This window comes from Podarcis melisellensis (assembly GCF_964234715.1).
Source record: "Podarcis melisellensis genome assembly, chromosome: 2".
In the NCBI taxonomy this organism is placed as follows: domain Eukaryota; kingdom Metazoa; phylum Chordata; class Lepidosauria; order Squamata; family Lacertidae; genus Podarcis; species Podarcis melisellensis.
In genome coordinates, this window is record NC_138529.1 from 70,405,089 (window position 1) to 70,417,164 (window position 12,076).

The following is a 12,076-nucleotide window of genomic DNA, read 5'->3' on the forward strand; positions in this document are numbered from 1 at the left end:
TAATGAATGCCTGGTACTTCACTTCGTACAAGAGGTGCATTTTCAGGAGAACAAACACTTCCAGGAGTTTTCCCATCAGAAGTCATTTGAGAATGGGCTGCCTATATAAGTAATGCAAGAGTGGCTAATCCTAGTTTGGGGGCCTGATCTGCTTCTACAAGCAAATGTTTCTGACTCCCCATGACCATACTGATTTTAGGCATAGCAGCAAAAATAGACACAACACTGGAATGGGGAAAACCAAGAGCATAACCTTGATGGGGGTGCAGGTAGCTCCTTCCCAGGTAATTAGATCTTTTGATGAGCACAGAGGGGGCCATTACCCCTCCTCTCAGCTGAACTGCATGGATTAGCTAAGGAGGGGTGGCTGCAGGTGTGTCTTGTGGATGCACGCATGCAAGAGTGGCCACACTCACCACTGGTATGTGGCCTATGGAAGGTTGGCCAAGGGTGAATGTGGCCCTCGTATCCAAAAAGTGTTGGGAGGGGTGAGGAAGGTGCAACATGGAACAGAAGTGCCCATTTGCAGATGTACTTATGTGCAACAGGTTCTAACAGATGTCAGATGCAAACACAGACAGTAGTTTAGACATGTAGTATACCACTTTTAATAAAGATCCAGCCTCTAGCTCTACATGTTGGGAAGCATGAAGAGTGGCTTCTTCTGACTAATGGCCTAAGAATTACCACCCAAAACCCCCAGTTAGAGTCATATACTACTGTGCCTGCTCAGTTTCATATATATGATATTGCTACATCTAACAATATCATAGAGGCTCTAGCTGAAGTTCCTCTCGACTTGGGGAGGAAGCAGGATCATACATCAAAAACTATATGCTGGGATACCACATTCAATCTGCTGTCCTAATTCGGCCTTCCCCAACCTGATGCCCCCTAGATGTTTTGAACTACAACTCCCATCATCCCAAGCCAGCCCATGAATCTAAAACATCTGGAGAGCACCAGCTTGAGGAAGGTTGTCCTTATTCAACTGCAACACAACAGCCTTGCTGTGTTGCCATTGGGTCTTATTCTCTGGTAGCTGCCTGCCACCACCAGCCTCCCACTTACTCTTGCAGCCCAAATGGGTGATGACCTGGGATGCACCAAAGCAATTGCTTTTCAAAAGGTCCCGAACCACTGCACCTGGCATTCCTTGGTTCACAAACTGCTAGGGAAATCAGGACTTCCAGCTGCCTTACCCTGGTCCAAGCTCAAAGCAACTTGATTGTTTCCCAGGCAGACCACCCCTAACTTCCTCAAACCCAAGAACTCTGAGACCAAGGGCACTGTGCATGTCCCAGACAGTTCCCTTGTCAGTTACTCAGAGTGTAAAGATAGCCCACACTCCCTGAGCCCTTCCCAGATCTCAGAAGAGCATGCTGATCTCTTATACTCTGATCTTAAACTTTCAGTAGCATAAATTCCAAGCATCTCTAGGCACATGGTTACGGTGGAACCCAGGTAGGCAAAATAACCTTCCACCTCCACTCCTTCATGGTCTCCTGAGAAAGTCGGATGCCAATATAAGACACGTGGGGATTCTAAAACTCTGAGGCTGGGAATAACACACACTTCAGTGGTCAGCTTAGGAAACTTTATTAAATCTTTATGAAAGGTAAAAGAAAAGCAGGCAGAAGGTCGAAACAGAATACAAAATAAACCAGGACACTGTGGCTCTAAAACTAGACTAATCCTAGCCTAGCCATTACAATATGATTCTAATTTATTTATGAGTAGACAACAAAGATGATCAGCTTTGCATTAAGTCCAGTCTGAATCCTGGATGGTGGGAGGGAACACAGAGGCAGCTAAGCTTTCTTAAAGGTTCTCTCTCCCTTGTCTTCTTGAGGGAGTGACTTCTGACAACTGCTGACCAAGGGGGCCAATGTTGAGGCCACTGTAGTCTCTCAGGTAGGCGTCTTAGGTGCCCTCCTTAAAACTGAAGAGAATTGGCAGGAGATACTTGACAAATTGGCTTAGAGAAATGGTGGGGCAAATCAGGGCCTTTCTCCACAGTCCTAACAACTAACAAGTCTGAGAATAATTTCAGATCTCCTGCTTGAAACATAAAGTCTACTCCTGAAGACAGCCAGGAGGGCTCTTGGAGAGCAGAAGTCATATGTGAGATAGGACAGAGTGTTGTGAAATATTGCAATGGCAGGCCAGCAATGTATCTAATAGGCATTTAACAGTTTGATTTAAACACATGCACACTGGTCTATTGATACGCATGCACATTGTTAGTTTTTTATAAGGACAAGCGGTGTCCTATAGTGCAGCCATGCCTGAAAAGCATTCCCTCTCTCAGTCTACTTCTGAGTAGATTGCATATTTCAAGAGAAAGCCAAGTATGTGCTTCTGCGGAAAGTATGTATAAGCACATGTTGACCAGAAGGTACATGTGGAGATCCTCTCATAAGTGTGTAGTGGTGAGGGAAGAGAGAGAGATTAGAGATTTTTATATCCCTAAGGAGTACAGGCTGGTGCAATGTGCCTTTCCTGCAGCTTTCCTTGCCAATTACTGTATTTTTCGCTCCATAAGACACACTTTTTTCCTCCTAAAAAGTAAGGGGAGTGAATGCCTACGGACGGTGGCGGGATCCCGCTGCAGTTGCGAGCAGAGGATCCATGGCTCCCCTTCCTTCCCTCCTCTGAGGCTCTCTTTAAAGCAGCAAAGCAGACAGGAGCTGCCCGCTTTGCTGCTTTAAATAGTTTAGTACAACATTTGATTCAGAATTTTTTTTTCATGTTTTCCTCCTCTAAAAACTAGGTGCGTCTTATGGTCAGGTGCATCTTATGGAGCGAAAAATACGGTAAGTGCCTGTGCAAACAGATAAGGTGCCTCTTTCTCTTAAGTTGACTTTTTCTCACACCGCGAGCCTTCCCAGCCGCTGTAACATTGGCATGCGAATTCTTTGGCCATCTGGACTTGCTCCTTCGCTGACATCTGACCCCTGACAACAAAGCGTGGCTCTTCTGAATGCCTCTGAATAGAGAAGCTGGCAGGAGTGAGGTGTAGAAAAGCATCGAGGTGCCCGTCCTGCCGCACACAGCGGCCATTCTTTGAACACAAAATCTGGCTACACAGCCTGGTGCTGCTGGTCACGTTTACAATGTACGGACCAAGGACAGTGTCCACGTACTTCTTCACATCGAGGCAGGCTTCCTGAAAGGGGCAAAACCAAGTCCAGGAGAAGAAAGTTAGCATTTTCCCATTCCAAGTGGGCAACAGCCAAGTTCCTTCAACACATCCTTGCTGTTGTAGGACCAAACCTTTAAGAGCATGAATGGGAGGATTCCTCCTGCCACTGCCTGATCTCCAAGCCCCATATTTAGTCCCCCATGAGTTACTCACAAAGCAAGAGGAACATCAACACACACCTAATCGCAGAACTAACAAAATTAGCCATTCGCCTTCATGACCTTAATCTGTATTTTCATTTTTTTAACGGTGTCTTGTGTTTTTAACCTTGTATACCACCCTGATAATTTGTGATGTGGCAGTGCAGACTTTTATAAATATAAATAAAGAAGCCTGGCTGGCTAGCTGACTTGATGATGCAAAAGGACTACCACTAACCCCATCCAAGCTAATAACGGCATCCTACCCCAGAGGTTCTCCTTCAACCTATACATTTGTGAATATAAAAAGTTTTGCTAAGAGGCAATAAGGTTCCAAGGCACATTCAGGATTGTCCCCTTCAACGTAGACTCGCCAGCCTAAACTGGGGCTTCCCATCATTTGGTAAAGGAGGAGAAAAGCAAGTCAAAAAATAAGGATGCTTCACCTCTCTCTTAAGGGACTTGCAAATCTGAGCACCTCATGGTCACAGATTTATTCACAACCACAAGGCAGCTACCGTAACACACTGGTTGATGTACAAAAGCAGAGAGAAATTTATGTACTGCTTGGTTGTAAGAAAACAAAACAAAACAAAACTCTGCTCCATAGCTACAGGATCCTGCTGCTGTCCCCTGATTGGTTCACTTTTTGGGCCTCATTTTTATCCCATGCTTCCTCAAGGAGCCCAGAGTAACACATAAAGTTCTTCTGTCCTCCCCTAATTTATCCTCACAAGAACCCTGCAAGGTAAGTTGGGCCAAGATACTGTGACTGGCTCCAAGACCCCCCAGCAACTTCCATGGCTGAATGAGGATCTGAACCTGGGACTCAACAGTCAGGCTCCCAACACTCCAACCACCGAACCACACTGGTGACCACTCCCATTCCTGCTCCTCTGCGTCACTCACCTCAGAGTTAATGTCATTTGTGCTCCCCCACAAGATGACCCCAGCAGCACCTTGAGAAGCACTCTCACCAATGGTGTGGACCAGGTCCTCCTGCAGAACAAGCAGAGCAAAAACAGTGAGTTCACCAGTAGTCTCTTCTCTGACATCTGGATTTGCATGCCCATCATTGGGTCCTTCTTGGTCCATTAAAACCAGAGGTGATGAACCAGTGACTTCTTGAACTCTAGCTCCCATTAGCCCTGGCCAGCATGGCAATGGCCATGGGCGATGGGGAGTTATAGTTGAGCAACATCTGGATGGCCACATGTTCCCCACCCCTCCTTAAGACACTAGGGTTATGGACAGAAGCAGCAACACTCTGGGTATCTTGGCCATACTTAGGATTATGTAATAGGGAAAGTAATCAGGAAATGATCAGTGATTAAACATTTAGCCTGTTGCCTTTAATAAAGTGTTTAAAAAATAAACCTTTTTTTGAAGATCTAACTCCTTCTCCTCAGTGGCTCCTTTGTTAATTGACCTTTGTGTGGATGACCTTCAAATCCATCTGTTTCTATTGGATCACTTGTCTCAAGATATCTTTCTGATCTGACACTTCCTCGTGGACATGCCAGTATTATTATTACAGGCCATCTTCAAATTCCTCCACAGTCAAGTCATCGCCCAGTGCTGATGCTCCTTCCTCTTCAACATTCTTAGAAACCACCTGATTCCTCCTCTCATCCATGCTCTGGTCACATCCTGCCTTCACTGCTACAAATCCTGCTGCTCATCACTCTCTTGTCCTCTCTCCATTTCAGCAAATTCAGAAAGCCTCAGCTAAAACAATCCCTCTCTCTAAAGATCCTGTAGTAAAATTATTTGGATATGTAAAGTATAGTGTACTAGAAAATGATTTAGAGATGGTGATTACTTTGCTAACAGCCGCCAGGTTCACAATATGACAGAGCCATCCACTGGCACATTGAGTTAATTGGATAGGCAACGAGAACACAAATTCATTGAGAAGGGAAGTTTGTTCGTCTCTTATCGGAACAACAAAATGCAGGATTCAACAAAAACCTATATTTGCCACTGGTTTAATCTCTTGGAATATGTTATTTATTGTTATTTATATTTATAAATGTAAACACCTCTTGATTATTTTTAAAAAACCCTCAAAGCAGTTTACAAAATTGGAAGTACAGATCAGGAAATTTAAATACAAGAAGCATTGTACAGCAATATGCTTAGTATGCTCAGCAGGAAGAGGGAATCATATGTTTTTAATTACATGAATATTTCTTAGTATACGATATTTATACTGGCCTGTTTTCACACTGACTTTGTTCTGTGCAGGCATGGGGTGGGGGAGCAAAAGTGTTCAGAGCTTGCTTGCGAGGAGATGCTCGCTATGTGGAAATAGCGTGAGAGAAGCCTGGGTTTTGCAGTCACCACCCACCCCAAATCTTCCCTATGAAAGGGGCACAAGGTGAGAAAAGGGTAGAAGAAGCAGTGGGAGGGGGAGCAATGGTGCCTTGAAAAAGCCTGATCCGAAATGAAGCTCTGGCTCATTTCCCTGCTACTCCCTACTAAATATATGGAAGAACCTCTCCCCCTCTGTTGTGTCACCATTGCAGTGTTTCATCTCTTCCTTTAAATAGCTTCCCTCTGCAAAGTCTTTCATGGGCTCCCCTAGATTCACTTGTTCCATGCCTATCACTAGCTAACTCCTCTACAGCCTTCCTTCCAAAACATCCTCAGCCCACCTCCCTACACCCCAGATCAAGGCTTATTTTCTCATTAGACCTGCCCATTACTGACAAACTGAAGTCTGCTGAGCAGGGACTGTGCTAGTCTGAGGTTTTGCAGTACATTTTCATTACTGACACAACATCAACATTTATATTTTTTTTAAAACCCCAATTTTCTTAAAAGAAATCTGAAATAGGAATAGTTTGATATTTTTCTTTCATAATATTTACTTATAAAATGGGGGAAAATTAAAATACATAACAACATTCGAAAACACAAGAATTTTCAACATTGACTTATTGAAAAACAAGAGCCTTCATAATATTTCTGACCAAAAATAAAAGTGTGACATATACCAGAAACAGTTGCAAAAGGGAGAACAACAACAGAGTTTTTGCTTAACCAGGAGAAATGTTATGAACATCTACATGTTGGGGTAAGAGTTTTTCTCAAAATGAAATATTAGAATATTAATATTAATATTAGAAATATTTGACATGGCTACCGCTCATTCCCAGGGAAATCACTGTAGCAGATTCTTAATGGCAACTGCACACACTGAAGCCAAGATTCTCCAAGCATCCCAACAGGGAAGTATCTCCCACTTCCATGTTGTGTTTTCAGGTTAAGTACTTATTGGCAAAGATTGATTGTATTCTGCATTGGGACATCTGGGAAAGCTTACCTGTGACAGGAAGATCTGTGTCTGTGTGAACTGATATTCAATGGAAGCATAAGGCAAGACTGGGATGCTTCCATTCCCCGTCTGGTTCACTACCCTGAATGCCTCTTGGACTCGATGACGGACAAACTCAAGAGTCTTCTTGAGGAATCTGAGCTCTTTGGGAAGATAAATGCTGGGATAGAGAGCTCGGCTTTGGTTCCACAGCCACTGCAATTCGTCATTCCTCTGCTTCTCAATCTCTGGACATTCTCCGGTGTAATTGGCGCTTTTGTATTCATTGTTATAGCAGTCAGGGAAGCTATAGAAGCCCCAGAAACCCTCCGGCCTCAGGCTTCGGCCAAGCGCCAAAGTCAGCTCCATGAACGCCCGACTCATTTGCTCGAATTCTCGCTTAGCTTCCCTAGCCACCTTATCAGCAGGCCAGTCGGGGTGCTGCTCCTTCACCAGCTCTATGGATTTATTCCGGTAGATCTGCATGGATTCCCAGTTGCGAACCCACAAGGGACGCCAGCTCTCCCAGTCCATGACCGCCAGACCTTTGAAACCTGCCTCCGAAATTGTTTTTTCAATATCTTGCCAAGTCTTCCAAAGATGACTATTGAGGCTGGCGTTTTGGGGGGTGCCCCCATTGACTGCTGTGCCGTTCTCAGTGTAGTATGGATAATATCCTAACCTGTTGCTGTAGAAAAGGGTAATGTCGCTCCCTGTGAATGATTCGTTCTGGTTGGCCACCACATCAAAAATCCCCAAGTCAAGGGATACTCTGTATTTCTCTTCACATTCTTGACTGGGAGCATTCCAGATGGTGATGAATGGGTGATCCAGTATTACAGGGCCTCCACCAGCCATTCGACGGCTCCAAGCCACTGAGAAAACATCCAGCAAGCAAACCCACAGTGTCAAGTATGCTGTAATAACTGCCATTTTGAAGCCGATTTCCTAAGATACCTTTGGAAATTGCTCTAGGCTTTCACCTCCTTTTCAGCACCACCTGCTTCTGGCAGAATAATGTCCCTTCCAGCAAATGGGGAAGTAACCTCAGCAGAGAGGCAGCAGGGAGAGAAGTTATCAGAGTCAGCAGTTTGCTCTTCTTACCCCATCTCTCAAGAGGAAGAAGCTATAACAGAGGAGAGCTTGTTGGTCTTCATAATTTCCCTCCTCTGTTTCCAGATTCTTCCAGAAGCAAACCAAGCAGAAAATACACGTCAGAGCCCTACAATGAAAATGTTGCTGGGACTGACCTTTGGTCTTTGCTTATCCAGTGACTTTGACAAACATTTTGATAGTGTTGGCAGGGTGGGCAAAGGGATCCTTATCCCTTGGACTGCCAGTTCTTTGGTTAGCAGGTTTGGCTAATGTCTCTGTTTCCATCTTCAAGCAGAATCATGTTCCTCCTCTTCTGGATCATTGCAGGGTCATTCTACAGAGGCGGCCCTCACAATGAGGAGGCTGGATGTGTGCAAATAGACAGGACCCTCTGAATGCAGGTTAAATCTCCTATGGTGAAAAAGGGAAGCATCAAGGCAAAACAGGGATCAAATAATAGTACTGATGTAGCACATTTCAAGTGTTCAGAGCATTTCAACAAAACATTACCTCAGAAATCCTTACAGCAGCCCTGAAAGGTATTACTTTCTCAGCATCCTTAACAAATTACAGTTTCCAGGATCTTTTGTGGGAAACCATTAATGTTTGAAGTGGCATGAGAGTGCTTTAAATGTATGGAGCGAGTGATGGTGGTCTTGTTTCAGTATCAGCAATGGGAGAGCTTCCTCCAGCACACCTGGGAACAGCAGCATAGTTACAGGAATGCAAAACAAGTCACATGGCATAGGTCAGGGGTGCCCAAAATTTTTTCAAAGAGGGCCAGATTTGATGAAGTGAACATGCGGTGTGAGGGCCGACCAAAGTTGTTGAGCTTTTCAAAGGATTTGACCCCAAGAAATAAACTGCCACAGGGGCCGAATTAGGCCCCCAAAACAGGCTTTGGACATGTCTAGCATAGGTAACTCTGTCCCCCAGCGGAAGGGCACAGCCAGAGGGCATAAGAGAAAGGGCTGTGGACCTGTCACCATTGTCCCCTCTTCCTTGCATGTGTCTATTGAGGCAATCAGCTCTCTCTGCCTAAAAATACAGTCAGCTCTGTAGAGGAGCTTTGAGCCATTAGTTGCATTGTAAGAGTCAATAATATTGCCTCAGACTCTATAAATCAAACAGTTCTGAAAGCCACCCACCCGCTTCAAACAGCAATCTGAAATAAACATGGGGGGGGCGGAAAATCACATCATTTTCTACAGATGCTAGGTGGACATCTTGCTACTTGTTTGCATAAAGTACAGCACTGACAGGAAAAGTAAGTACAGGTGACTGAGAAAGAATAGGTTATGTAGGAAAGGATAATTAAGAATGTATTTCATCTTAATATTGCACCCCCAGCTGCCATTCTTTGAAAGCATTTTCCCTCCTTGGTACTTAGGAGGCTGTTCAAGCACTTAATCCCATTCACTATAGCAAGAACAAGTCATGTGAGATCATTTGAGCCTGCCAGTCATTAGCAATCACTGACCACCAGTGACAGAGCTGGATCACAGGGGGAAGAGAGTAGGAAGGAAGAAAACAAGCTCCCAGGACAATACCATTACAATATGAAGACACAGGCATAAGAGCAGGGAGATAGTCTACGAACTGTTGGTCCTGGCGATCATGACGATGAAACATTTGTAGAGTAATAAATTCTGGAAGAGCTGCAGCAAAAATGAGTGTCTTGTGGAACTTTATGAGATGTAGTTACAGATAGGTAGCCGTGTTGGTCTGCCATAGTCAAAACAAAAAAAATTCCTTCCAGTAGCACCTTAAAGACCAACTAAGTTAGTTCTTGGTATGAGCTTTCGTGTGCATGCAGTGTATCTGAAGAAGTGTGCATGCACACGAAAGCTCATACCAAGAACTAACTTAGTTGGTCTTTAAGGTGCTACTGGAAGGAATTTTTTTATGAGATGTAATCAAGCAAAGCATCGACACTCCCTGCCCATATCACTGCAGACAAGTGCTATGGTGGCCTTTTTCTATGCACTCTAATTCTGATCTTAAGGAATCTAATTTAGATGCCAATTAGATCAAAGTGATGCATCAGCAATTTCCTTATTTTTATTTATAGATGCGCAGGGGGGCTTTGCAAAGTATTTCAGGCTTTCAGCAACAAGGCTCAAATGTAAACTTTGACAGAGAATAAAGGCTGGGGAATGGAAACTCATTGGTGTTGTATAACTCTTAAGATTTAAGTACCATGAGTAATCTAGCCCTGAACTGTGTAATCAGACAGACAGTTATTTCCAAGTTTCATCAGAATTCTTTCCCACCCTTGTTAGCTGGAGAAACTGGTGACTGAAGCCAGAATTAAAGTGTGGTTTTTGAAATTAAAAAAATAAATAAAATTAAAGCAGATTTTTAAAAATGATTGCTTAACCATTCCCCTCTTGAATTATGAAACAACACATGCAGTGCAGGACAAGAGGTCTTGAGAATTCCGAATTCATTGGCAGACGCTTGGAGCAACCGGCCAGAAATTTTGGGTGGGAGTGTTTCATTACCGTGAAGGCTGTCGGCTCCCGCGAAGAAGAGGGGATGGGAATTAATGGCCAGGAAACGTGCGAGGAAAAAATACCGCACATTAAAAAAAGAGAGACTTACCGGCTCCTGGGGAAGCGGAATATTCCCCAACCCCGCCCCTTTCCCAAACTTTCGGCCAATGGGGATGGAGAGCGGGGACGTCACTTCCAATACAGGACGGAGGGGGCGCGTGGGTGCTCGCCAGCTTCATACACGTTCATGGGTGGGATTTAAAGGCGCGTTTTTGCGGGGGGGGGGGGGAAGTTGGCGGGGACAGGCGGGGTGGATGAGGAAGAAAGGGTGGGAGACCCGGGGTAGGGCGGGGGTGTTGCTCCACGTGATGCCCTTGTTGTAAATCTAGCAGGCAAATCCGACTATTATGCTGCACCCCCATGGAGACCGGAGCTCTGCCGCCTTCACCGCGAAAGTGAAGGATTCAGAATTCCGACGCAACCACTGTACACGTGTAAAGTTATATTGCCGTACGAGGCTTCCGCGCCGCCCGTTTCTGTTTTCCAGGAAGAGGGTCGAGAGGGAAATCGCTCTTTTTCTCTCCCGGGCGCGCTGTTTTGGAGGTCGGGGCCATGTGGGGGGCGCTGATCGGCAGAGGGCAGCAGCGATCCCACGCCTGCAACCCGGGAGGGCGAGGCGCAAGGCGGGGGAACAAATCCCTCTTTCCTTCGGAGTCTGGTTTCTATTATGCAGCCTGTCCCGCTTGCTTGGGCTCCGAGGAGGGGGCGGAAGGGGTTTCGGCGAAAGGAAACAATTAAGCTCTGCAGCTTCTGGAGGCAAAAGCCCGGGCTGTGCAGCTGTGGATCGTGGAGGCTTAACTCTTCCCTTTCCAGAACGGGCGATGCAAACCTATAAATTACTAGAATTTTAAATTTCACAAAGGCAAGCCAATGACTTTCCGGTTCAGATCTCTCACCTGCACCGATAGCTGCTCGACGGGAGCCTGGATGGGGCAGAGCAATCGAAAGTGGGCAATTCAAAGAGGCAGCATTTTAAAAGTGATAAAAGACGCAGGCAAGCAATGGGGAGAGTGACCTATTGGGTACTGTGCTGTATTTGAAGCCACAAATATTAGACTGACTTCAGTTCACACACCTAGGGTTAACTGTATATATTTTCTAATCCCCGAGAAACTTCTGTTCTACCCTTAAAAGCTGTATGATAGCTGTATGATATGATATGATTCAACAGGCACAGCTTCCTCTTGCAGTGTGATAAATGATGGGAGTTAGGGGAAAGCGGCACCTGTTCTTTTCCTCTTTCTAATGTTACAAGAGCCCTGGCGGGTGGGATGGAGGAGAAGTAGCAACTTGAGTCTAAGCTTTGAGATGGTCTTTCCTGCCACTGGAGGCTTAATTTGAGGCAGACTTTGCCCTGGAAATTTTTCAGCAGCTGGACTCAGCCTTCAATTACACAAAATAAATGCAGTACCTTTTGACATATACAGAGCGTTCCCTGTCGCTACAATCCACCAATTTCATCTGGGCTATCAAAGCAATAATTTAGGCACAGTCTCTTGCAGTTTTTAAACAAAAGGGTTGTTCCATGCACAATTGAAAGGCAATTTGCATATGCTCAGAGCCACTTTGCCATAATAGTTTAAAAGAGTGTTCCCAAAAGAAAGACAAGAGTTTTTGAACACTAAACGTAGTTGTTGTTGTTTAGTCATTTAGTCGTGTCCAACTCTTCGTGACCCCATGGACCAGAGCACGCCAGGCCCTCCCGTCTTCCACTGCCTCCCGCAGTTTGGTCAAACTCATGTTTGTAGCTTCGAGAACACTG

The 12,076-nt window shown here is 45.1% G+C and overlaps 1 protein-coding gene across 3 annotated transcripts; it reads right to left on the reverse strand.

Annotated features, from left to right (window-relative positions):
- Nucleotides 1-1,583: 1,583 nt before the first annotated feature.
- HYAL1 (hyaluronidase 1) lies at nt 1,584-10,525 on the reverse strand. 3 transcript variants are annotated; one of them, XR_014165606.1, is made up of 5 exons: nt 10,264-10,373; nt 6,674-8,170; nt 4,255-4,344; nt 2,070-3,169; nt 1,584-2,037 (listed from the first exon to the last, which is right to left on the reverse strand). XR_014165606.1 is itself a non-coding variant. In XM_081900328.1 (4 exons), exons 2-4 carry the CDS (start codon nt 7,595-7,597, stop codon nt 2,855-2,857), a joined length of 1,329 nt encoding a protein of 442 aa, XP_081756454.1. In that variant the 5' UTR covers nt 7,598-8,170; nt 10,364-10,525; the 3' UTR covers nt 1,584-2,854. The 3 variants fall into 3 exon arrangements, 2 of the variants coding, with proteins under 2 accessions (XP_081756454.1, XP_081756453.1); XM_081900328.1 differs by having other exon boundaries at nt 1,584-3,169; nt 10,364-10,525; XM_081900327.1 differs by having other exon boundaries at nt 1,584-3,169.
- Nucleotides 10,526-12,076: the final 1,551 nt, after the last annotated feature.